This window comes from Aethalodelphis obliquidens, unplaced genomic scaffold (genome assembly GCF_003676395.1).
Source record: "Aethalodelphis obliquidens isolate GAN/ISIS:26980383/991018 unplaced genomic scaffold, ASM367639v1 scaffold3, whole genome shotgun sequence".
In the NCBI taxonomy this organism is placed as follows: Eukaryota; Metazoa; Chordata; class Mammalia; order Artiodactyla; family Delphinidae; genus Aethalodelphis; species Aethalodelphis obliquidens.
This window is the reverse complement of record NW_020837947.1, coordinates 51,843,746-51,871,695: the sequence shown is the minus strand read 5'-3', so window position 1 is coordinate 51,871,695 and position 27,950 is coordinate 51,843,746. Positions and strand designations below refer to the sequence as shown.

Here is a 27,950-nt window from a genome sequence, read left to right as displayed (position 1 = left end):
CAAAGGGATGCACTTTGCCCCAGACAACCTCCTACCTCTTTAACTGCACTGTCTGGCCTCTGTTGTGTGTAGGCTCCCCCTCACCTGCAAAGCACGTAAATGTCAGTGTTACTCAGAGTTTTGTCCTTGCTCCTCCTTTATCCTTATTCTACACATTTGCCCTAGGTAATTTCACCTGATTTCACAGTATCAGCTTCCACCTATTCAGTGATGAAGTCCAAATCTACGTATGTAGCCCTGACCTGTGGCCTCCATAACCATATGTTCAATGAATTCTTAGACATCTGTGCCTATATAGCCTCCAAGCCCTTCAGCCTCAATATGTTCAAAACCAAATTTATTTTCATGCCCAGAGACCCTGATCTTTCTCCTGCTTTCCTGTTTTTAGTTAATGGTTTCACCTTCATCCATTTACCTAAGCTAAAAATCTAACCTCATTGTCATTCTTGATTACTTCTTCTCTATTTACTACAATTCCTGGTGATTCCATCTCCTACATGATTTTGTATCCATCCCCTTCAGTCCATTTCCACCCCATCGCCTTGGTGTGGACTCTCATCACCCCTCCCCTGACCTCTTGCAGCAACCTCTTAACTGGTCTTCCTCAAATATTTTCACCTTTCTAGTTTTTCGCTACTCCATTCCATTCAGGGACGTTGTAAGACCCAAGTTTGTTCATGTCACTCTATTTAAAAATGTAAGCTGGGCTTCCCTGGTGGCGCAGTGGTTGAGAGTCCGCCTGCTGATGCAGGGGACACGGGTTCTTGCCCCGGTCCGGGAAGATCCCACATGCTGCAGAGCGGCTGGGCCTGTGAGCCATGGCCGCTGAGCCTGCACATCCGGAGCCTGTGCTCCGCAACGGGAGAGGCCACAACAGTGAGAGGCCCGCATACCGCAAAAAAAAGAAGAAAAAAATGTAAGCTGGGTCCCTATTGCCTACAAAGCTAAGTCCCAATTCCTTAAAAGCATGGCTCACCAAGTGCTTAGCAATCTGGCCCCACCTGATCATACCAGCATCATCTCCTGCCATCCTGCCCCACCCCATCCCCTTTTATCCAACCTCACTGAACTTCTCACTATTCCCCACCAACACATGCACCTTGCACAATGCTGGGCTTTGGCCCATGTTGTTTACCCTTTCTGGATTGCCAGCCCTCTCTTCCCTATCTGATAAATTCTTATTCATCAGCACAGCTCATCAACCTGTCACCTCCCTGCTGATGACTTCCCAGAGCCATCCAGAGTTAGTCACTTGTTCTGTGTTCCCATAGCCTTTTGCCCTTTCCTTCGGCAGTGACCATCTTGTGTGCTTTTGGCTACCTAGGTTCTTTTGAGTATCGGTGTTATGTTTGGCAAATTTTGAGCCACATGAATTCCATCTCTCTGAAGTAGAACCCAGAAATCTCAAATTTCCCTTGCAGCTAAGAAGCCATTAAAGGATCTGAGCTCCCTCAATCAGATGTACCTGAACGGAACTTTTTTTTTAGAAGTGAGCATTAGTGTGTAAGGGGGCAAGGTGTGGGGTTGATCTTCGGTCAAGAGTGATCAGAACAAGTCTTTGATTCTTGGGATGGCAGTAGCAGAGCTGCCTGTGTGTAGCCCCTACTGCGGAGAGGTGATAAGTGTGGTGTTTGCTAGACCAGCTCTCAGGAGTGGCTGGGCATGTTTGGGCTTCAGAGTCTGGCTCTCCAGCTTTGTGGGATAGTCTGTGAGCCATCTCACATGCCATGATAAGTTAATTTATTGCTTAAACAAGCCTAAGTTTGTCTACTTTTGCAATGACTGGAAAACAGTGAAACACTTTGGTTAGAACATACCAAGTTTTATGGTACAAGTTGTATTTTATCAAGTTGTGTTTAAGTGTCTATTTCCCTCACTAGATTAATCACAAGTACTGTATTTTAGGCCTCCTATACGTAGTTCTAATTTCTTATCACTCAGATAAAAAAATCTATATTGGGTGCCAACTCTGTGCCATGCACCGTGCTAGTCACTGGGGATATAATAGTAAAAAAGACCCATGTGATCTTTGCTCTTACAAACTAAACAGTCTACAAGATCTGCGCCTGAAACATTCTAGGTATCCAGTTAGTTTAAATACCAATTCATTTGATTAATTATTTCAATGAATGGATATTTACATTTTGAAAATGTAAAAATAAATGAGAAATGTTCTTGTGTTTCTCTCAGGTTAATAGGAGACACATACGTAAACAAATCATGTCCGTGCGATATGGACAGTGTGATAACTGAAATATGTTCCAGATTCCTTGATGGTAGAAGGGAATAGCATGAAGAATCTGCTTGGAGGAGTCAGGAATGAAAGAATGAATTACTGAACTTGTAATATTTGAGCAAGTGTGCTTGAGAAGATGTCCTCTTTTTTCCCTTTAACTTCTCTTTTCCCTCTTTCCCTCTTCCCTTCTCTTCCTTTTTTCTTGCTGGTCCCTTTGCCCTTTAAGATTCAACTCAAGGGGCTTCCCTAGTGGCACAGTGGTTAAGAATCCACCTGCCAATGCAGGGGACACAGGTTCGAGCCCTGGTCCGGGAAGATCCCACATGCCGCGGAGCAACTAAGCCCGTGCACCACAACTACTGAGCCTGTGCTCTAGAGCCCACGAACCACAACTACTGAAGCCCACGCGCCTATGCTCTGCAACAAGGGGAGCCACCGCAATGAGAAGCCCATGCACCGCAACGAAGAGTAACCCCCGCTTGCCGCATTTAGAGAAAGCCCGTGCGCAGCAACAAAGAGCCAACACAGCCACAAATAAATAAATAAATAAATAAGATTCAACTCAAGGGCTACTTTTATAATAAACCTTTACTGACCACTCCTCTTCCTCCCTCCCAAACTCCCAGGCTGGGTTAGTAATGTTTCCAAACTCCCATAAGGCCTGGTACGTACCTCTACTAATTCTCTTACCCTTTGACGTATATCATCTATGTGTCTGTCAGTCACCAACCACCCTTCCCCCCCAAGTCAAGGCCTGGCACATAATTAGTACTCAGTAAACTCAATAAATGTTTCTTGAGGAAATATAAATTAAGACTACAGTGAGATAACATTACACCTCCATCAAAATGGCTGAAATTTAAAAAATTGATATCAAGTGTTGATGAAAATATAGAAAAACTGGAAGTTTTAAACATTGCTGAAAGGAGAATAAATTGATACAACCATTTTGGAAAATTTTTTGGCAAAATCGATTGACGCTGAACATATGCCCACCGTGTTACCCAGAGGCTGAGCTCTTGGGTACATACCCAAAAGAAATGGATGCTTATAGTGAAACAGGTTCACACCAGCTTTATTCATAATAGCCCCAATCTGGAAACACCTAAATGTCCATCCACAGTAGAACAGACAAGTGAATTGTGGTATATTTATATCATGGGAGAGTACACAATAATTTTTTTAAATGAAAAACTGCTATGTGAAGCAATGTGGATGATTCTCATAGACTAATACTGAGCAAAAGAAACCAGAGACAAAGAGGTACATCTTGTGATTCCACTTCAGTGAAGTTCCAGAAGAGTCAAAATTAATCTCTGGTGATATAAATTGAAATAATGGTAAACTTTTACAGAAGGGAGGGGTAAGGCAGTGGAAGGGGACAGGAGAGGGACTCAGGTGGTTTGGGAAATATTCTATATTTTTATAATGGTATATTTAAAATCCACATACAGAAGGATTTTCTAAGGCAATGTCAACTGTCCTTTAAAAACATTTTATACCCCCAACCACATAAATATGTAAATATTTGAGTTATATACTTAATGGTTTGTGCTTTTTTTACTATATGTAGGATTACATTGATAAAAATGTAAATATAAAAATAATTAAATAAAAATGAATGTTCTTGAATGAATGAATGAATAAGTTGGGTCTTCAAAGAGCAAAGAAAGAAGTATTACAGTGTAAGAGGGACTTGTACTGCATTGAATTTTAAAGCAGTACTTGGTTCTTCAGCACTTTATACTCCAATAATGCCCAAAGTGAATTGCTCATGGACTTCTTTTGCTTAAATATTAGTCCCTTTTGCTACTTAACCAGGATTGTGTGGTTAAAAAAGGAAATCATTAACAGTAAAACAGATGTCGCAGACGCCTGTGGGACTGGCATTAATTCACAATGAGGGATCTATTAAGCCCTTGGGAACTGGGGAATATGCCTCATTCCCTTCAGTTTTTTATCCTTTTGTGCTTTATGAGGTGCAAGTACAAATTAATTTTTCAGACTCTTGAAGGGAGAGGAGAGGAGTTGGCACCCGTGATTACAAACAGGAACAGAAGCCACCCCTCACATGACATTGCTCAAGACACCTAAAGGGCAGAGTAGATTAGTTCTAATTGCCGAGCAGCCCGGCCACGGGATGCGCCTCTCCCCATCCTTCGTTCAGGCGGGGCTCGTGGCTTAGCATTCTTCGTGCCAGCCTTGCGAAGGCCAAGAGTGACCAGCAACTCCTCAGACGACCGATGGCACATGCGTCAGAGGTGGTGTCAAAACCCGACCCGAAAAAAAAAAAAAAAACCCGACCCGACTCTTGCTCCCACTAGGGTAGAGGATGCAGCGTCAGGAGACGCGGTTCCCAGTCTGTCCAGTAGGTGTCGCTGTCCCGCGGCCGCCGCGCTCCTCGAGGCCCGGGCCCGGGGGCGTGTCCTCCCTACCTTGGGACTCCGGCGCGCGCACCTCACCTGGGCTCCCGCCCCTTGCCTTCCGCGCCGCGGTCGGGTGAGGGGCGCGCTGTGCTGCGGTCCCGCGACCAGGGGGCGGGGTCGGACGGCGCGCTGGGAAAGGCGGGCCAGCTTGAGGTGCGTTCTTCCACAAGGGCCGGGCGGCGGAGACGGCAGCATCCGAGCAGCTGGAGGAGGAAGCAGACGAGAAGATGCCACTGTCGCTGCCACCTCAGGGCGACCACGGGGAGTCCAGTCCGTCCAGGACCCCCAAGAAGCACGCCTCTTTCCATATCTGGCGCTCCAAGAAGAAACAGCAGCCTCCGCGGTCTGACTGTGGGGTGTTCATTCCGCACCCGCCCCCGGCGTCCTTCGGCGAGGCCAGGTAAGCCCCTCGCCGAGCTCCTCCCTCCCCCCAACAGTCTCACCTCCTCCTGCCCCCTTTCTACTCCTGCTGCGCTGACCCTGGAGTCCTCTCCACCGTCAGCCCGCTCGACCCCTCTCGGAGAAGGGGAAAGGCCCAGGGTCGTTTCCCCCGACAGGAGCGTAACGGGCTCCAAGGGGGGGATGTGGTGGCCGCTGCGTGTGACCGGGTTCCTCGCGGCTTCTAGCTCAGACAAAGCTCCAGCGAGAGGAACTTGTGCCCACACATGTGTTCTTTATTTTGACTGGCAAAGACTCTACACCAGAGTCTATACTATCAACTTGCTAACGAGAGCGTGTGGGTTGTGAAGGGTTATTACCATAACGAACGATGATCGGAGCTCCACCTGGGGATTCTGTAAGACTTGATAGTGGTGCCTGAATTGTGAAGAGTCCCACTCTTGCAGTTGTTATATCTCCATTGTCCTCAGAGGATCCGAATGGAGGAAGAAGTGGGAGGAACGGTTACCCCCATTTTATGCGTGGAGAATCTGAGACCAAAGGGTGAATGGCTTGTCCCCATTGGAATCAGTGGGAGAACCAGGCAGAACCTAGTTATTCAAAGTGTAACTGCCATTGTGCTTTTAAATTCTTTGCCATGATTTTGTGATGATTTTATCCTTTATGCATAATTATTCAATTATACTATCTGAACTGATGGATTCGTTGAACAATAATCAATTGGATGTAACAGTATTTTTATGGAGTACAGGTGTGTGAAATATTTTTAATGAAGGACAGTTGGCAATATCCAGTATATCCTTCTGTATGTGTTTTTAAAACACACCTTTATGAACAATGAGAATAATATTGTGCAAGATTTGCATTGTAGGAATATTTTTCTTTGTTTCTAAAAAAAAAAAATTTGCAACACATTTTCATTCATTTAGCAAATATTTTATTAACTAAAATATTTAGTTTTTGGGATATCAAAAACAATGAGAGTGGTCTCTGTTATCAAAGACTTTTTAGTGTCTTGAGGAGCCCAAAAAGTAAACAGTGGGATAAGTGCTATGATAGTTGTTAGCATAGAGGAGGGGATCTAGGGAGGCTTCCTGGAGGAGGATGACTGAAGCGCTTTAGTCAGACAGAAAAGGGGAGGAGCAACAAGTTCCAGGCAGAGGTGCATTATGAGCATCGCCAACACTTGGAAGAATATGGTACTTTCTGAGAAGTACTTCCTGAACAGGTGGTTCAGGGCAGTCTATGTGTGAGGGCATAGGGAGAGGTGTGCTAAGAGAGAAGGTATTTTTTCTCATATTTATCATTCCCGGTAGTACTTGGTTGTAATAGGACATTTTTTTAATCCACATAAAGACTTACTGTGCTTAACTACTAATTGAAATTTCTAACAAAATATGTTACTTAATAATGATGTATCCAACATAAAAGCATTTTTCCTATTACCTCAGTAAATATTTTAAAAACTTCCATAATGGTGGTTCTTATTTGACCTAGTCACATCATTTCATATCTATCAAATGAGATAATGCACAGCTGTAAACAATTTATTCAAACGCAAATACGTTTTAGATTGAAACTTAAAAGAGGAGTCTTTGTTTCTCTCCTCGAGCTTCATGTATTTTAGTTCAGTCTTGAAGCATTCCATCCTGTCCTTCAGAACTATGATGAACTTTGTACTAACAAATGTCCTGAGAACTAAACTTACTGGTCTGTCTTTGGGATGTTTTTCTAGTTATACCATGTTTATAAATATTTTGTTTACTTCTGAGAGATTGTACCTGTTTCTAGTAAAGAGAGCAGCTAAAGCACACTTAGGTTTCTGGCCCATCTTTGGCCAGCGTGGCTCTCTTGAGCCATCTGCCCTGTACGTTCATTTCTGTCCAGGATTTGGAGGTGGTGGACCTCAGCTGGAAGGTGCAGCACTCACTGTGGCCTTTGTTTCTACATAACGAGGGAACAGTCAGGTGGCCACACTTATCTGCTGGGCATACACGATTAATATTGTGGGCTTTTAGAGCAAATGAAAGTGAATTTATGTCCTGGATGCGTGACCTTGCGCAAGTTACTTCACCTTTCTGTGTCTCGGTTTCTTCATATGGAAAATGGAGAAAAGAGTAATACTAACTTTGTAAGGCTGTCATGAATATCACATGATAATTCATGTGATTAAATGTAAAACTCTTGTCACACTTCTGGACACAAAGTAGAAACTCAGTAAATGTAAAACTGTCACCACCACCACCACCATCATCATTATTATAAATGCAAAGGTCTAATGGGAGAAATGGAAAAAACAGGGTTGGGGAGGGGGAAAATGCTTCTCTTCCTAAAAGAGCTTTTACCACTCCAACGATGGTTCAAAGTTTATTGATGTCAGATTTCTGTATTCTGCAAATATTTGTGACTTTCAGTGTAGATGTTCTAAAATTCAGTGACCATTGCTTGCTTTCTTTACATAAAATAATTTGAACATGGCTGACTCTCCTCCTGAAATTCACACTTAGAGGTTTTTTTCCAGCTTGGTTTTGGTAAACATGTTAATATGTAATTTTCCATAGAAATAGAGCCTCGCCCTTCTGGGTCAGCCTCATCTCCTGTCTCGTCCAGTCTGCTCTTGCCATCAGAGGGACCACGTTGGTGTGTGGAGAGGGCATGGCGAGCTATGGCCAGACTTTCCTTAGCAGCCATTAGTGGCACCGTCATTTATTAGGTTTTGAATTATACTTCATTTTTTAAAAAATTTTTATTTATTTATTTTTGTCTGCGTTGGGTCTTTGTTGCTGCGTGTGGGCTTTCTCTAGTTGTGGTGAGCGGGGCTACTCTTCGTTGCGGTGCGCGGGCTCCTCATTGCGGTGGCGTCTCTTGTTGCGGGGCACGGGCTCTGTAGTTGTGGCTTGTAGGCTCAGCGCGGGCTCAGTAGTTGTGGCGCACGGGCTTAGTTGCTCCTCGGCATGTGGGATCTTCCCGGACCATAGCTCGAACCCGTGTCCCCTGCATTGGCAGGCAGATTCTTAACCACTGTGACACCAGGGAAGCCCTATACTTTCTTTTGAGTAGTAATTTCATTGTTTATTTTCTGCTAGAAAATAGTTCTTCCTTTTTATTCTCCCTAATCAAGACATCCAGTGTTATTTTGACTAGAAATGGGCTCTTCGCTAAGGTCAGTACAGTGAATTAAAAATGATCACCCACGATCTGAACTGAACTCGAAACCTGGAAGCAAGCATTAATGCTCTCTGCAGGGAAGCCAAACTCAGGTGATGGCTGGGCTCCATAATCCTCTGAAAATCAGCAGACCTGGTTTCATTTGGAGGAAAAAATGCAGCCAGAGCCAGAGAGCAGAGCATCCTCATTTCAGGGTACATAGGTTCAAGTTTTGGGCCTGTCAACAGTCCCTTAGTTTTTCTGTCCTGGCATGGACCTTTTCCTTCTATAAAGGGAAAACAACTTACTCCCTGTTTATATCACTAGAGTGTTGTGAGGATAAACTGCTGTTTTATTCCATGAGAAAAAGAACAATAAAATGTTATTTGAAAGCGTTCTGGAACTGTAGAGTGTTAGTCTTCGTGACTTAATTGACTCTAGTTTTTAGTCTTTTGTGGCTGGTTTAGTGTTTAGAACTCTAAACAGGTTTAATTATTTTCTAATATAAAGGACATAGCTAGATAAGCCTAAGTTTGTTTTACCTAATATTGCATCTAAACTGGTTAATACATACTGGGTTATTTCCCTTATTTAGCTTATGCCAAAGGCAAGAGTTTGACATTTTAAGTTTACGTGGTTTCACAACTGATAAAGCAGGAATTTAAATTTTAGCCCTGTCACTTACTAGCGGTGAGCTCCTGGGGAAGTTTCTTTACTGCTCTAACTTCAGTTTCATGATCTGCAACCTACCTCTTAGCATTGTTTTGGAGACTTCTAAGTATGTATTTACAATGACTAGCACAGTGCCTGGAAGATAACAGAGGCTCAATAAATAGCTCTGAGAGCACGCTGCAGTGGAAAAAGGCATAGACTGTGGTGTTGGACAGACTCAGTTTCAAATTTGTCTCTGCTATTTGGATAAGTTTTGCTAAGCCTCAGCTTTCTCTGTAAAATGGAGACAATAGCACTTCTCTTCTGGGGCTCTCTGATGGTTAAATACTATCTATGTAAAACACCTGGCCCAGGGCCCAACCTGAAGCAGGTGCTGGACAGATGAAAGGTGATGGGAGTGGGAGTGATTGTGGCAGTGATGTTGTAATTGTCGTTGTCTGCATAGTAATGGTGGTAGCATTCATAAATCCCTTTGTACTTTGTAAGTGGAGTCAAACAACTCCAAGTCCAGGAGAGGTTGTAACCAGGTCTGTCAAGACTTGAAGTACCTTTGGGTAACTGGAAGTACCTTTGTAGTTGTAAAAGTGCAGGCCTTTGTGCATTCAATGACTTAAAAGTCTTAATACATCTGATTTAAGAAGCCAAAGATAAACTTTATACTTGAAGTTAGAGGCATTTCTCCTGAAGTGATTTTTTGGTTTTGGTTTGTTTTTTTAGATTTTTTTAAAATGTGGACCTTTTTTAAAGTCTTTATTGAATTTGTTACAATATTGCTTCTGTTCTTATGTTTTGGTTTTTTGGCCACAAGGCATATGGGATTTCAGTTCCCCAACCAGGGGTCGAACCCACACCCCCCGCATTGGAAGGCACAGTTTTAAACCACTGGACCGCCAGGGAAATCCCTCTCCTGAAGTGATTTTGGAGTCTAAGTTTAGTATAGGATAATTCTTTGCCACTTAGCTCTGTCATTATATTACTTTATCCACTCTATTTCTACACTTTTAGTCATAATCGTCTTAGTCCGTAACCAAGTGATGTGAACACTTTTGGAGACCTTTAGTACTTCTGGGCTTAGGTTTATTTCTTTTTTCTTCTGTAGCTTTCAATTATAAATTTTATTTATAAGGATGAGACAGCGAATCACTGCTTTACTATTCATGCATGATTAGAGCCATGTAGCAAAGATATTCAATATTGAAATTTATTTTCTAACTGCTAATATTCATTCAAAATGCCCATCTTACTATGAACATTAAAAACGCTTATCTGTCTTAACTTTTAGTTCACCTAAGGCGTTGGTTGTGTTTTAGGAATGTCCATGCAGAAAGAAGTGATTTAGTTATTAAAAAAACTGTGTCTGGTGAGATTATTTGAATCTTGAACTGTATGCATTTCTGTTTACCTTGAAAAATTTATCAAATGATAGTTTAATCTCCCTTTCATGTTTTAGCTACTGTATAGAAGATCTAGAGAGCCTGTTCATGAAAAGCAATGCAATCTTACCTACAGAATCATTTTTCTAGGATTAATGATACATTTTTCTATGGCAGCAAATTCCTTTCTGTATCTTATTGAAATGATTCTCAATCCGAAGTTAAAGAGAAGTTTCTTATGTCCAACAAACACTTACTGAGCACTTATTCTGTATCAGGCACTGGAGAAAAGAACAATGAAATTAGAGCTGACCTCTGCTCCTAAGATACTTGTAATTTAGTGGAGGAGGGGCATATAGATGAATAAAGTAGCATATCATGCCTTAAGTGCAGAAATAGAAGATTTAACCAAATGCGCTGAGGTCAGAATAAGGATTACCTTGAAGGAGGAGAAAATTTTTTCTCTCCTGAAGAAGTTTTACTCATACTGAATAATTAATGAGAATTTTTATTCTCTCATATAGAGATCGTCAAAGGCTCTAAATCTTCTTCAGATTATGCTCATCTTAAACTATATCCAATACTGGACAAAAAGAAAAATCATGGAAACTTTTATTTTCTCAGTGGCATTTAAAACAAAGAGAATCATGTATTCAGGATTATACATAAATAATTTTCTATTTAAAATATCTAGAGCCTTAGATTATCTCAGCTATTCTATCGCATTTTGGCACCTAGGAATAAAGATTGGCCTTCAATTGTGACATATTGATTTGAAAATCTTCGCTGAAATTATAGGTAAACATGATATTAATACTCTAAAATTACAGGCTAAAAATGAGTGGTTCTTGACATTTTTTAGATAGATTTACAGATCCAAAGAGGATTGTTATATAGGGTACACAGCTAACTTGGTGTCTACTCGATCTCCGTCAGAATGATTCTGGAGTCTCCTTCAGGAAGAGTCCAGCATTGCCTGTGTTCTAAAAGCAAGGTGTTCTTCCTTAAGAGCAACCTATCTTTATTGCCATACCAAATTTCCTGGCATATCCAACAGGTGTCTTTTCATATATGCACTTTAGAAAAATGAATTCTGGACTTTTACCCAAGAGAGGATTGAAATGTGAATTCTATATCTTGTCCCAAAGTGAGTTTTCAAGATAAGGTATGTATAAATATCTGACACCTGTGGGGATTTTGGCAAGAAAGGCCAGTCAATTGTTTATGAGTCTCATTAGCTCACTTATTGCTCCCTTAAAACACAGCTGCGTTGGGCCAATGCAAATGCCTCATCAAAATACCTCTGTGCGTTCAGGTTTATGAGACGCCTTCATGCTAGAGAATGAGCACTTGCTTAGTGCTGTCTTTACAGCACTGTGTGTCTCCTGGATTGGCCTATTCAATGGGAGTGAAGCAATGATAGAGAAACTTCATAACAAGGGATCATTTTGACAAAGTACCAGGAGACCCCGAGACACACAGGTGAGGCAGAGAATCCTAAGTCCGTTTGTGGTGCCCCAGTTTCTCTCATCTACAAGTTATAGGTAAGACGAGGACAGGTAGAACCTGTAGCTAACACGGAAGAATGAAACACAGAATTAACGAGTGCCTTTTGTTTTTTACCTTCCCCTGTATGGAAGTTAAATGAGTGAAAATAAGTTACTGTTAAGCTTGGCAAGATATTGGTTTGTAGTTTGGTTCTCTAGTTGGATAGTTTTTTATCTTGAAGTTGGGGTCAAGAGGCAAAATAACATGTGCTATGAATAGGACAAGAAAATACAGGAGGCATTTGATTTATAATAACTTTAGACCATGTCTGTGAAAACATTGTTTTCCATCAAGATTTCATTGAAAGATGCAGCTTATTTAACATACACTGTCTGTCAGACACTGTTCTAAGTACTTTACAACTATTAACTCACTACAGTTAATTCATAACATCCCTGAGAGGTAGGTAATATTATCAATATTATTCCTATTTTGAGGAAGAATGAGGTACAGAGAGGCATATGGTAACTTGACTGTCAGGGAGTTCATTATGGTTGGGGCTAGGGTTCTCCAGCTGGTGGTCTTGAGTCCTGCAGTTAATCACTGCAAATTGAAAGCACTGTGGTTAACACTACCTTCTTTGTATTCCCACAGTGAGTGTATTTAGGCTGTAGAGTTCACATGCAGGAATTATAATATACATAGGAAAACAAATTAATGTTTGGTACTAAACAATTTCTATATTAATTAGTGAAGAGAAAAACTATTTAAATACATTAAAGTACAATGTGTTAAATTCTTGGAAGAAAAAACAATTTTAAAGCAGAAATTCTAAAGTGTATGTTATATCCAAAAGCATCCGTGTCTAGATCCTTAGTCTGGGGCTTCTGCCCAAGCTTCGTCAGGAAACAGCATGACCTGGAAGGGGACCTGGTTGGTACACCCTTCTTCTTCCCTCACAGTCTCGGCCCAGGCAGTAGAGTGCAAAGTCAGATATAAGTGGCTAGCTAGGTGGCCCTCAGAATTTATAGTTGCTGCTCAGGCTAAGTGGGGTGTCAGAATTTCTCAAGGAGTAACTCTCTCTTAGGTCTCTAGAGGTCCTGCTGCTTGAATCCTTTGGTTTCACTTGCTGATTTATCATTGAGGGTTCCCTGTTAACGAATACAAGTTTCACCTTATGTTGACCTTACACTTCAAGGATTATAAACTACTGCTGGTATTTTATCCCTCATGAAGCTCGTAATGGCTCTGTGCAGTAAGCCCAGACCCTCATTTTATAGATGAGGGAACTGAAGTTCAAAGAATGCAATGCAAATGGGGAAGTGCAACTAAAAGCAGGTTTTCTGCTTTCTGCTCAGCTGTTCTTTTGGATTCTCTTGGGTTATAGACTGTACCGCTCCATTCCTGGCCTCTACCCAACTCTGGCAGGAGCCCAACTGACTCATCTAACTTCCTGATGACTATTCTCTGGGAAATCTTTGCCTAGATTCATAAACCAACAACTATGAGACTGTCTGATCCCCAGATTGAGTTATTAGTTATTCAGCTGGAATATACACTATAGTCTGGTTACTGACATACTAAATACCTTCAGAGTTCCTGCTATAATTAGTACTTCACCTACTACCTAAAAAACAAAAAAGAAACAAACCCAAACAAACAAAACACGCACACACACAAAATATCTTAATTCATGTTTTCAAAAAATGTTTAAAGTTTGCACAACCCATATTTTATAATAATAAGATGGTCTTTAAAATTATAGAGTAGGGACTTCCTGGTGGCGCAGTGGTTAGGAATCCGCCTGCCAGGGCTTCCCTGGTGGCGCAGTGGTTGGGAGTCTGCCTGCCAATGCAGGGGACATGGGTTCGTGCCCTGGTCCGGCAGGATCCCACATGCCGCGGAGCGGCTTGGCCCGTGAGCCATGGCCACTGAGCCTGCGCGTCCGGAGCCTGTGCTCTGCAACAGGAGAGGCCACAACAGTGAGAGGCCTGCATACCGCAAAAAAGAAAAAAAAAAAAAGAATCCGCCTGCCAATGCAGGGGGCATGGGTTCGAGCCCTGGTCCAGGAAGATCCCACATGCCACTGAGCAACTAAGCTCGTGTTCCACAACTACTGAGCCTGCACTGTAGAGCCCACGAGCCACAACTACTGAGCCCACGTGCCACAACTACTGAAGCCCATGTGCCTAGAGCCTGTGCTCTGCAACAAGAGAAACCACTGCGATGAGAAGCCCACGCACCGCAACGAAGAGTAGCCTCTGCTCTCCACAACTAGAGAAAGCCCGCGTGTAGCAACGAAGACCCAACGCAGCCATAAAAAAAAAATGAAATGAAAAAAAAGTATAGAGTATATGAATGTGTCCCCCTAAAATTCATAACTGAAGTGCTAAACTCCAATACCTCAGAATGTGATTGTATTTGGAGAGAGGGACTTTAAAGAGAAAAAGTTAAATAATGAGGCCATTAGGGTGGGCCCCAAACAAATCTAACTTGTCATAATAAGAAGAGATTAGGATACACAGAGAGACACCGGGGCATGTACGCACAGAGGAGCAACCATGTGAAGAGGCAGCAAGAGAGCAGCCGTCTGTAAGCCAAGGAGAGAGGCCTCAGGAAAATCAGCCCTGCCGACACTTAGGGCTGGGATTTCTAGCCTCCAGAACTGTGAGAAATAAATTTCTGTTGTTTTATCCAAAAAATAAATAAAATAAAATTATAGAGTCTATCCATATTCTACCCATTCAAGAATTCCTTTTATGGGGCCTGACATAATAATGGTGCTGAGACGGGGAATATATTTTATTTATGATCTGTCATTTAAATGTTTTCATAATACTGATGAATTTCATAAATATTCTATGAAAGCACAGTTTGATTATTTTTGCCTCTGCTATTAGAAAAAGTTGACAGTAGAACCAAACTGTTGACATTGATGTTGACATACAGTGTAAGTGTCTCCTTTATCATGAGTGCCACGTGCAAACCTAAGAACTGGCCCTTTTCAAGCCTGTGCAGGGGAGGCTGCCCCAGGCCTTGCCAGCCGTTCTTGGCTCTACTTGCAAAGGTTGGCTTGCTTGCCCACTGTTCCCCTCCTGAGAACTAAGTGGTTGCTATTATCTGCAAGAAATATTATCTTGCTGTTATTATATGCAAAACAAAATGTAGTTGCTCCAAGGTGGGGTTACAAAACTATTCTCTTTTACTATTGACTCCCCAAAACAATTTTGTCTGAAATAGACTCAGTTATCGTTCAGGAATCCTTCATTGGAGGCTACTTTGGATGGAAACAAGAACATTTGTATTCCCCATATGTGTCAGTAAACATGTTTAAACAAGTTAGTCTAAAACTAGAAATTGGATAATTTTTTTCAAGATAAAAAAGCAAAGTATGACAAGTATGACTGAATATCCAGCATTGGCTCGGTTTTGACTTTTACCACTTTGCATATTGTGATTGTCCTAATCTCACCCTGTAAGAAGTTTCAAGTACTTTGACCTAGAAGTCATAGTAGCTAGTGCATCACCGGTGCTTAATTGTATCCTTCCTTGTTATTTCACTTTTATTCAAAGCTCTTTTTTATGCCCATAAGGGAACAATCAGTCCTAGATCTAGGTGATAACTTGATGCATTGAGGCTGTGTTTGCTTCATCACGTGGTTTCCCACAGAGAAGCGTCTCAGGAGTTTATGCATGGACTTCCTTGCTCACTACAGGACTCCTGGTTGCTTTCTGTGTGTGTAATCATACTCTGGTTACAATTCCACAAATTTACAAAGCCAGCAGATGTTAAACAAAGGGGAGCACCAATTTTTGTCTTCATGCCACCCAGGAACTGATCAACAAAGAGCAAAAGACAGCCAGTTGGGTTTGGGCCGTTTTCTGAGGAAAATGGGTGCGGAGGTGGGGAATGGAGGAGGGGAATTCTTCTCAGCCCAATAATTCCCAACCTCTCCTATAAGTTAAGTAAACATAAGAAACTTAAGAATACATAGGTGGGGACTTACCTGGTGGCGCAGTGGTTGGGAGTCCGCCTACCAATGCAGGGGACATGGGTTCGATCCCTGGTCCGGGAGGATCCCGCATGCCACGAAGCAACTGAGGCCATACGCACGGCTACTAAGCCTGCGCTCTAGAGCCCACGAGCCAAAAAGAAAAAAAAAAGAATACATAGGTGAAAGGGCACGAGTTGTTGATTACCTGTTATGTGACAGTTGCCTTAATATTCAGTGTATCTCATCTAATCTTCATAATAGCTCTGCTAAGTAGGTGATTTTACCCCCATTTTTACAGTTGAGAACACAGAACCTGAAAGAGGGGAAGTAGCTTACGCAGGCTGATTTAGCTGGTAAATGACAGAACAGTATTTGAACCCAGGTCTTTCAGACTCCAGAGCTCGTAATATTTTCACCACACCATGAGAAAACTAAAGCTGATTGGATGAGCAGTTGGTAGAATGTGTGAATGAGTGTGTGTGTGTGTGTGTGTGTGTGTGTGTGTGTGGTAGTTAAAGAACAGAAGCATCAAACAGAAATGTAGTTATCCATTTACTCTCAGAGCAATCACCCTTTCAAAGACCAGGAAAGATGCATTTCTCCTTTTTAATTATCTGCACACTACCACATCCTATTTAGAAAAGGGGAATACCCAAGAATGAAGAATTCGTGTGTGCTGGGAAGTCCATGAGGCATTCTTGTTTTCCTGGGAACATTTGACTTGAGATAATACTGCCGAGAATCAGTGACTCAGTCCCTGAAGTGTTAGCTAAACTTGTTGCACCTGATTTCCAATCTACTCTCAAAGCCACCAAGCCTTTACCTGTTGCTGAGATGATTCACAGAGTATGCAAAGGAATCTAAGGTGAAAAATGTTGAGGATTTTTCACTCTGCGCAAAGATTAATCATAGCCCTAGAAGAGGAAAGAAAATGCTGGTGACCAAGACTCGGAATTTATAGGAAATACTGTTGGCTTGAAAGACGTAGATCTAGAGAGTTTGATGTAAAAGGATTATGAAAACCCTTTAAATAATCTTTCTCTTTATAGGAGCTAGCAAGTTTGTCTTTAGTGCTCATTTCTCTGAAAATTGAATTTTATTTTGACTTTTATGTGTTTGAGTTATTCTTAAAATTACATTTAAGAATGTTCATTAATTTCTATGAGTATTATTATACGCACAAAACTAACTTACAATAGTTCATAGAAGAGAGTGAATTTCTTTTTCCATTATACTAGGCTAAAACTTCTGCTCTGGTACTTAGATTTATTGTAGTTATTTTAAAGCCTAAATTACTATAGTCATTAGTACTGCCTAATTCCCAGAGTACAACTGGAAATTTCCTACTTTATCTTGAACCACACTCTCTGCTCAGTTCTGCTTATTATAGACTTTCTCCAATTTTAAAAACAGTTATCCAGTGATAATGGTAATTGAAGCATCAGGTTTGCTTCTTTCGTGTGACTCAAGCAACTGAGCAGATGTTATCTCTATCAAAAGCGGTCTTAATGTATGGTCTTTGGTGTCTGTGTCTGTCACACTCAGGAAGGTAAGTAAATGTGAGAGTGAAAGTGCACCGATGGGGCTTCCCTGGTGGTGCAGTGGTTGAGAGTCCACCTGCCGATGCAGGGGACACGGGTTCGTGCCCCGGTCCGGGAAGATCCCACATGCCGCGGAGCGGCTGGGCCCGTGAGCCGTGGCCGCTGAGCCTGCGTGTCCGGAGCCTGTGCTCCGCAACGCGAGAGGCCACAACAATGAGAGGCCCGTGTGCCGCAAAAAAAAAAAAGAAAGTGCACCAATGTAATTCACTTATTTAACATATGTGGACATCTGCTGTGTGTGAGGCCCTGGGGTATGGGCTGGCAAACCAGTTCAAGCTCTATTGTTGGGAAACTGAGTCTCATTCTCCTGTCTCTGAAGACTGTGCAATACTCACCATTAAAATGAAAAGTTGCCCATTTGCCATTATAATAAGGTAGAAGAGTAAATGTTCAAACATGCACAAGACAGAGGCTGAGAGATACAGGAACTTAAGACTCACGGGGGATGAAGGATTTATGATGTTTGAGAGGTCTCAACATTGATACTGCTAAAGGAATTCCAAAGACCACTCGATAATGTTCTATCCATCTATTCTATGGACATATATATGTGTAAAGTACTTATGCTGGCCTGTATGTGTGTGTATATATACACACACTCAGTGTGTATCTTTATATGCACACACCTATATGTATTTATATGTACTCACCTATGCATGCATATGTGTATACACACATGTACTCATATCTGTGCTCAGTGCTAGATTACTTACTTGGTAAATTAAGCATGTGCTTACAATATTAGCAAAGCAGGGAGGGATGAGAAAGAGAAAAAACTTCAGAATATGCCTAGAAGTTTAATGTTATTTCAGAATATCAACATTTTGTTTTAGAGTTTAGAATTGTTTTTATTTTGAGTGGCATATTGGTTGAGAGAGGCATAATCTTTTTAGTGGTTCAAGTGATCATTATACAGATTTCTCTATATTCCCTGTTTAAAGAGCTGCCGGTTGGGGTTGGCGGGGGTGGAGGAAGATATGATGTGAACTACGGAAAGTAAGAGAGAAATGTGCCCAGTTTATTCTCATGTTCTTCACATGAGTTGTATTCCAGATCCCAAAAGTATCATTTTATCTTCCCTGAAAAGGCTTGATTGGTTGATACCACTTTTCAAATGACCTGTCCAGTTCTATGGAAGTGGTCAGAGTAGTGAACCTTCGAAGGGACTGTTCTTTTATGATTGAGACTCTCGGTTTTTTTGTTGATGTAGACTACATTTGCTTCAGCTATTTTGGTAGCTTTAATAACTAGTTATGAAAACACTTTCTGTTCTTTTTCTGTGCATATTTTCATATAATTTAGCACTAAAGATGAAATTACAAAGGCAGCATTAGATGCCTTTTGTGTCCTGTTTTATTTTCACTTAGCGTTATATCATAAGCATATTCTCATGTCGTTAAAATATGTAAAATAATTTTCTTTCTCATTCCCCTATCGCTGGACACTTAGGTTCTTTCTGATTTTTCATTATTAGTAGTAATGCTGCAGTGAACATCTCTGTGTGAAACCTCAGTCTCTGGATATTCTCTGTTTGCCCTTCCAGATCCACTCTCCACCTTCCTCTGTGCTCCTGAGAGCTGATTGATAGACTGTGTGGACCAAGCTCTCCTGCCCTCTGGTTTCTAGCTGGGTTCAGCCAATGGGAGGCTTTGGAGGAGAGGGCAGGAGCAGGAGGTGGCACTGGAGTGTGGTAGTGGTTTTGTTACTCTGCTGAAAGCTACAGCCTCTTCTACAGCTCAGATCTTGCCAGTTCCAGTACTCACACCCTCCCCTTGCCTATCTGTCTAGAGGTAGCAATGATTTCCTGCTGTTAGGAGCCCTGGGCTGCTCCACTGCCCTTTATTGATTTTCCTTCTCCTTCCCACATCTTGTAAATAGTTCTTTAAACACTTTTCAGTCATCTCTTCTGTGCCATCTGTGTGCCATCTGTTCCCTGCTGGGATCCTGTCTGACATCATCTGAATCTGAGTGGTATGTTCTTTTTATTATATTTTAAGTTAGGGTCTTTGCACTGCAGAAAGGTAAAAGACCATTCAGAATAGGGTAGGGAAGTTCAATGAGGTCAGGACCAAGCTGGTGCTAGATTGAATTAAATTACTCTCATAGACATATAAGCAAATTGCTTTTGAAACAGAGAGAAGGGGGCAATAAAGTCTTCCGTGCCCTGTGTTGAAAATGCCTGTACTTAAAAGATAAGGAGGATATCTTAGCTGCCAAATGTTTCCAGTTCTCATGTTGCATTTGGATATAATTGGCTCAGTTCTGGGATTTTGTGGCTCACCCCTTATATTTTTCCTCCTGTTCTTGGCAGTCTGCACATTCATATATACGGCCATCTATATCCACTTACATTGTGTTGGCCAAAAAGTTTGTTTGGGTTTTTCCATAAGATGTTATGGAACTTTTTGGCCAACCCAATATTCCTTCTTCATCTACATGTTTCTTATGACCTCTTCCTTATAGAAAGCACACTTAGGATTTTGTGAGCTGAGTAGATGCCATGTGTTTGGAATTCCTCCATATATGAGTGATAACTTTCTTAGTCTTTAAATAAAAAGCAAAGCACCTAGCAAACAGTTAACTTCATTCACTTTTGCTTCGTTTCGAAATCTTAGAGTCTATAATTTTCCAGAACAAATGCCAAAGTGTTCATCAAACTTACTAGGGGCTGTTATTAGTTCACAAATCTTTTCAGTCGAATGATAATGTCATCCATGGCTAATGGGTCATCACTGACCAGATCCCTGACTGACATGGAGTATTGAGGCTTATCCAAGGACTCACCTGGTTGCTCAAAAGTCTAGTCCCTTTTAAAAAATAAAGTTTATGTATTTTAGGAAATGTCTTTGTTGATTTGATATTCACATTATATTTCATGCTCTTAGAAATATGAATTGTTATGAATATATTCTACCCCAGGTATAGAGTAAGGATAATTCACTTAAAATTCAATGTATAAAATTCTCGCCATTTAATAATTACCAGTGATGGCAGAAAAGAAAAAACAAAACCAAAAACCCAGCAGTAGAGAAATGAGAGGGCTTCGGTCTTAATCCCGTATTTCTCAGTTCCAAATTAGAAAACTGTGGGCAAATCATCTAAACTCTTTGAGCCTCAGGGTATTCATCAATAAAATGGGAATGATACCAACCTGCCTAGTTCCCCACCAGGCTGTTGAGAGGCTCCTTGGAAACAGTGTGTGAAAAGTGTGGTGAGAACTGTGAGGTTTTCGGTAAACTCCATCACCCCTTGACTCATCCCTTGGCTCTCCTCACTTCTTTTCCGGAAGACTTGTAAATTATTTTCCCTTTTCCTTTGGTCTTTTCAAAACTGAGTGGATACATGGCAGTATTCGCTTTTCCCTATCTCTTCTCCATCCTAATCTCCTCGGTGTCCATTCCTCCCCGTCTCCGGAATTCTGGTCTGAAGCTGGTATGGGGCACTCCCATCCATGTCCCTGTGCAAAGTGACGAGGTGAAAGTGGGGACTCTGTGGGTCCTCGTGCTGTTCTGCACGGCCCCTCCTTCTCGGCTTTCTTCCCCTGTCCCTTCAGTCTGTGCCACCTAAATGCCTATGGGAATTGTGGTAGCTGGATGGACACAGCCAGCTATTTCCTCAGCCACTGCCAACCGGTTGCCTTTCTCTTACAGATGCAGCGTATTTCGCAGAGGAGGCTCATGGGATTCCCACATAATTCTAAGTAGTTAGGTCTGGTTGTCTCCATTTAACAGATTAAGCAGTTGAGGCATGAAGTTTTTTAATGAAAGTGAGCACTATATCCCAGGACTCCAGAATTGTAGCCAGTGCTCTTTCTGCTCTAGCTTCACAGATGTCCCAGCAGGGTAGATAGAAAAAAAAATGTTTGTAGCTTTATTGGTTTTTGTGATGTGCTTTCTTTTTCTTCCCTTTTTTTAATTTAACATGGTCAAGTTAATGGAATAAAACGATATTTAAGTAGAAGAGGAAATTGAAAAATACTTATTTGATTAGTAGCGTAAGACATTATCCTTACATTCTACTTAAAGATTGCACTTTAAAAAAAATAAATTTATTTATTTATTTATTTTTGGCTGCGTTGGATCTTCGGTGCTGCGTGCTGGCTTTCTCTAGTTGCGGTGAGCGGGAGCCGCTCTTCCTTGCGGTGCGCGGGCTCCTCACTGCAGTGGCTTCTCTTGTTGCAGAGCACGGGCTCTAGGGTGCGTGGGCTTCAGGAGTTGCGGCACACGGGCTCAGTAGTTGTGGCTTGCAGGCTCTAGAGCGCAGGCTCAGTAGTTCTGGCGCATGGGCTTAGTTGCTCCGCGGCATGTGGGATCTTCCCAGATCAGGGCTCAAACCCCTGTCTCCTGTATTGGCAGGTGGATTCTTAATCACTGCATCACCAGGGAAGCCCAAGATTACACTATTATAAATATTAAATTTCTAAGATAACATTTCTAGGAAAATTCTATATGTAGAAAATAATGGATTTTTTTTTTCTTTTTTCTTTTGCTGTACATGGGCCTCTCACTGTCGTGGCCTCTCCCGCTGCAGAGCACAGGCTCCGGAAGTGCAGGCTCAGCGGCCATGGCTCACGGGCCCAGCCGCTCCACGGCATGTGGGATCTTCCCGGACCGGGGCACAAACCCGTGTCCCCTGCATGGACAGGCGGACTCTCAACCACTGTGCCACCAGGGAAGCCCCGAAAATAATGGATTTTTGTTAGTAACAAATGGATGGCTGTTGAATTGGCAAGTTTGACTCTTACCTATTGTATGCTCTTTTGAAAGGCAGTTGTCTCTAGGGCCTTTCAGTGTTTGGAGTTGGATAACCAAAGATACTGTCCTGACTTGTACAACTTCAGTGGAGCAAAATCTCAGAAGCTATTACTCCACCAGACACCTTTCCTATCAGAGCTACTCATGTTCAAGTCCTAGCACACACCTTCAGTTGTGTTTTTTCCCTAAGTGGAAATTTGAGTATCATTGAACACAATGTATTTAGGAAATTCAAATATTTAACAAATAAAAATATCCCTAGGGTAATTTCATTTGGGAACTCACGATGTGAATCATCAAGAGGTTCTGTAGCCCCAAAGCCAAGGCTTGGGCATGGACAGGAACCCAGAGTAGCTGCAGTCAACTTCCCTGAGCATTGAAGCCTGGTGGTGGGTCAGAGGGCCGGTGGACTAGCCACCTAAAGGAGTCTGATGGTTTATTAGCCATCGGAGGAGGATGTAGCTGTTTCTATCACAGTCTTTGTATTTTTGTACCAGTCATGTAGATGAATTTTTTTTAAAAAGGAGATTAATAACAATTTGGGGAAAGAGCCAAAGCAGAAATCTGAAGACTTGGATCTCTACTTATTGGCTATGTTAATTCAGTAAAATCAGTTGTCTTTCCTGGAGCTTAGGTTCCTCATTTATAGTAGGAGGGGGTGAATTTGGTCTTCCATCATAAGGTTTGTTCTTGTCTAAGTCCTCTGAATTATGTATTTGAGTTGATCATTTTCCAGGAAAGTTGGTCAAGGTTTAAGTACAATAAACAGCAATGTGTAAGGCATACAGAAACTGAGTTGGTTCTAATGATAAGTAGTTATTTCTGCCCTTTTCAATGAGAGTGTCCCTTGATGAAAAGTAGAGCCATCAAGGTCATGAGGTAGGTTGGCAAGGTTAGAGTTTCTATACCTCTTATGAGTAGGAAGCTTGTACATCTTGCACAGCTGCAAAAGGGAAAAGAAGGAAACATTAAGAGTTATGCGTTTAACTTAGACACATGACATGAAGGGTGAATCATATAAATACTGTTTTGAGGAGTCTCTTAAGATGTATACATCTGTGTCTTTATGTTTGATCGTCATTTCACTAATGCAGCCTAGGATCGTAAAATTCAACTGAGGAATGTGCAGACAATCCTATTTGCAGCCTAGAAGCCTTTACTAATGACACATATTTGGGGAAAAAATGTAGAAAATGTCTATGTCTGGCTTCTACGTAGTCATAAAGTATCTTTTGACTTCATAAAATAGCATACTACTTTCTTTACAGGTTTGAGGCATAGTGTCTTCAGCCCTGAACTTGTGGCCAAAATATCTAAATTCTGCTCCTGGTTCAGCCGTTTCTGATTGTGTTGCCTTAGGCAAATCATTTCACCTCTTTGGAGCTCAGTTCCCTCAGATATGAAAAGTGAACCAGTGGGATGATGAAGGGATTTTAATCAACCTCTTTCCAGATTTTATATTCTGTTTGTCTACAGATTCCAGCTTGCTATTGGGGAGGTTGAACGACATAAACAAATGCAAATGTTATCTCCAACATTTATGCACCAGCCAATCGCAAATGTTAAAAACCGTATCCAGGGAAAGCTAGTTTAACTGAGGACTGGCTCCTAGGAGATGGTTCTCCCAGAAGCAGATGCTATGACAAGGATTCAAGTACAGATAGAACTCAGGAAATACTTCTGGGGAGTGAGAAAGTGAGCAGGGAAGGGAAGCCAGCCAGTAAAGGGGGAATGATCACTTCTGTTTCCACTGTAGGTAAATGGAGGTTAGTCCCCTCAGGGAATCCTGAATGTCACTGTAAAAGTCAGAGCTGTGCTGTCTCTGGGGCAGGGGAATTGGAGTATTAGAACAGCAGGTTCTGCAAGTCACTGGTTGAGAGCTGCCCCTGCAGGGCCTTGTTTCTCTGGCACTTCCTGCCTCAGGCAATGTGGACTGTTGCAGGCCAGAAAGCCCCCTGGGGGTTGGAAGTGCAGGGTCCCAGGCCACAGTGTCCTGAAGGGATTACAGTGCCTGCCATCATCTGGTTACAGCGGTACAGCCAGAGCAGTACAGCGAAACTACTGCCCTGTGGTGCACCAACTGAAGGTAGGTATGCATCCACGTTCAGAAGGATGCACCACTAAGGGACACTGAAGCAGTTCACCCGGAAGTGATGAGCAGCCCTCCCAGCTGCAGAGATTTCCTGTCTAACAACGTTTTCCTAAACACAATGACCTCTAGCAGCCAGGGAGGGGCAGGCTCCTGAGTGCCTGTTTACGGTAGATCTGGGAGGCAGGCCATGGACATTGCAAAAAGACGTGTTGACAGTACACGTGCCATGAGTGTAGTCAAAATTGCAGGGCCTAATTGCTGGCTGGCTACGTCTGGGACACTTTAAAGGGAGTAGCATCCATGAGAACTTTGTGATGCAAAGGGTGAAACTCGCAAGGAATATGTTTTTATTTTGTAGAAACTGTCCTTTTGATAGAGAAAGCACATTCTCTGAGGTGTTATAAAAGCATGTTGGGAGATACAGAATTTCCTTCTATCAGGTTCTATGGAGAATCAGACCAGCTGTCAGCAACATCCTTGACTGATTTTGAAACATCTGGGTTTTAAAATAGAATGTTTGGCATGAGCATTAAATTTTTGTTCCTTCGGCATCACCCAAAGTTTTGTGAAAACTCTGTTGCTTTCTAGGTGAAGTTGGCTTTTAAAAATCAATCTTTTTTCCTATGTTTTGCTATTTATACAGTGGAAAAATGTGTTTTCGAAATATAACTATATTTCTGTTAGAAATGTAACTTTGTTTCATATTTCTGTAATAATTAAATATTTAGGCCAGAATTAAAAGCTAAGTGTTTAAAAATGGTTTCTGTACTCCTGGTATGGAGAAGCGAGCAGAAGACCTTTGATAATCGGTGTACTTACAATTATTATAAAAAGGTGTTATTAACAATAATATGCCCCAGTGTATAATCGTCCTGATTTAGTCACATTGCAAAAGAAAATGATAATGAAGGCATCATGACTATATTGCCATTAGGTAATCTGCTTACTCCAAGATTATTGATATCCAGGTAGGACTAATGGGAAGTCCTGCAATCGTTTTCTCATGTCTCCATGTCCACGAAAGGCAGATAAGAAATCAAGAGGGCAGATGGACTCTTTAGGTAAGATCTTTGGGGAAAGGATGTTGAAAAGTGAATTTGAGCTAATCATGAAGCAGAATTTTATGGATTTTTAAAAAGTATGTAAGGAGGTCTAGTGTTTCTCAAAATGTGTTTCTTAAATATCCAAATCAGAATCACCTGGAGAAAAAAGCAGAGTCCTGTCCCCACGTCCAGGAATTAAAATTTGGTAGGTTTGGAGTAGGGCCTAGGAATCTGCATTTTGACCCACCTGTCAATGTTTGAGAACCACAGATCTAGCCCAATGGGGATTAGGATATAAAAATCTCAAGAGGATGGGGCTTCCCTGGTGGAGCAGTGGCTGAGAGTCCGCCTGCCGATGCAGGGGACGCGGGTTCGTAACCCAGTCCGGGAAGATCCCACATGCCGTGGAGCAGCTGGGCGCGTGAGCCATGGCCGCTGAGCCTGCACGTCCAGAGCCTGTGCTCCACAATGGGAGAGGCCACAACAGTGAGAGGCCCACGTACCGCAAAATAAATAAATAAATAAATAAAAATCTCAAGAGGGTCTTCCCAAGGTTACCCAGCTGCCTGGTGGCAGAGCTGGGGCCAAAACCAGGTCTCTTGAGTTTAAGGTTTGTTTCTTTATATTTATAATTTTTATAAATATTTGAACCCATATTCCAAACTTATCCTTTGCATAAGTAATTATTGACTAGAGAACCAAATACAGCAGATGTGTAAAGTCTCAACCCTCTTATATGTATAAATATGTAAATGAAATGTATGCAGACTAGAATAATAGGAACAGTTTTGGAAGGCTGGGCTTTACATCCTAAAAAAATACAAAGCACAACAAATGACTAGTTCTGGTATGAATGGATTTCTAACAAGGCTCTGATACGAATGTATCATATGATTTGTCACACGTATTTTTCCTCTGATCACTTCTTCATTTCCACATCTATTGTTCATATTTGACAAGTTTGCCACAGATAACTTCCTCCTGCAGTTTTTCATATTCAACCTCCTACGTGTTCCAACCAGCAAGTAAACTGCTCAGAGCCAGGTAGTTGATGACTGTGTGGGCTGGTGAGTTTGCATGATTAGTACTTGGGGCTAGGGAAGCTGTAATTGCGGTTCTCATTCCTGTATGTGACCAGTCAGCTTTGCTCTAAGAAAAATAAAATGCTTCCTTGTTCATAAACTGCATTTGTCACAAGGCAAGTCTTCCTGAAGATGTGCAGTGTTGTCCGTGCAGGCACCAGGTGAGAGCAAGTGTACAGCTCAGCTCAGCACATCACCTCTGGGAGGAGGGCAACTTGCAGGGCACTTCCTGCTGTTGGTAGGTGGTTAGTGTCACCTTTGTTGAGGATGGGAAATTCCATGAGTTTAAACAAGGCTGCGGAGAATCTTCTGTGACCCTCTGACCCTCCAGGAGCCTCTCACAGGTACCTGGGCCCTCTAATTTAGAGGAGACAGAGTCGCGACAGGTTGATTTTGCACCAGGGTTGATTTTGACATGGATTAAAGCAAAAATAGAATTGGGAGACAATTGCTCTACTTTGTCTCCTCTCTTGCCCTTCCTTCTTGTTCTTGTAACCTTATCTTAATCCAGTAAGGATTTCAAGCCTTTACCAGGGGGCATAAAATATAACAAAGTAGCATAATTTACAAATATAGTAAAACAACAATGAAAAAACAAAGGTGGGACCCAAGTTAGTTAGGCTAAATTTACTGATCATAATGACCTACCCACTAGTATGACTGGGCCTCAAATTTGGTGCTGAGTTTTCTAACACTCTCATAAAACAAGAAATGGTTTAAGTCACACAGTTCAGTCCTTAATTTAGAAGAGACCCATAAAGAGAATTACAACACTTCTTTTTATTCAGATCAGAATTCTCTCTGGGGCATCCTTATAAAGAGAATTCTATGATCTAAGGAACAATGCTATTGACAATTTCTTAAAATAGATTAAACAATAAATTTCCTGGGGTGAGGGGTGTTTCTTAAAACCCCTAATGTTGACTTGGAATATAATTTAGTTAAGGCAGTTCTGCAGGAGGCCAATACAAAGCAATCTAGGAATTGATATGCAAATTAATAAAATGACAATATGAAGTTGTAGGGATTTAAAGAATGTGTTGAGCTGTTAGAATTTCCACCAACACTGAGGAGAGGTGAGGAAGAAAAAAGCTGAGGAAAATAAACTCAACCTGCCTTTCATGTGCAGGAGAGACAGAAGTTTCCAAGTTTCCTCATGGGGCCTGGAGCATGGGGCAACTGTACCTTCCTCTGTACTCACAGCCCACCCCTCCAGAGGCCCTTTCTCCTCCCCCCTGCCTGGCACTCTTATTACCAGCATCCCCTTGTACTCTTGAAAAGATCCTTGTTTGAACGATAAGTTATAAGGTCACCCCACCCTGAACCAACTACACTGCTTTTTCTAAGCTTAAACTTAAGGCCCTGCTGCCACATTGGGAGACTGGTGAATTACATGCACTTCTTTTCTGTGTATGTTGAAAAGCTTCCCCAGAAGTCTGAAAATCACTTGATGGGTATTTTTACTACCTACATCTTTGCACCTCCAACTATTTCTGGGCCCTGAACTATCTTGGGGCTAATGCAAGGGCTAATGCACTGCACTTAAATGTGAAGAAGGGAGGGGAGATTTGATTCCCTTTTCTACCCTGTCCCTTTCCTCCATCCTCGCCCAGGAACTAAGTATTCTTCATAAATTATTGGC

General features: G+C 41.9%; 1 protein-coding gene across 1 annotated transcript in view; it reads left to right on the top strand.

Moving 5' to 3' along the window:
* The first annotated feature begins 4,860 nt into the window (after positions 1–4,860).
* CRYBG1 (crystallin beta-gamma domain containing 1) overlaps positions 4,861–27,950 on the top strand; it is a 203,707-nt gene continuing 180,617 nt past the window's right edge. The window contains exon 1 of the mRNA XM_027089410.1: positions 4,861–5,062. Coding sequence (XP_026945211.1) covers positions 4,890–5,062 — 173 coding nt within the window. The 5' untranslated portion in view covers positions 4,861–4,889. The remainder of the gene's footprint in view (positions 5,063–27,950) is intronic.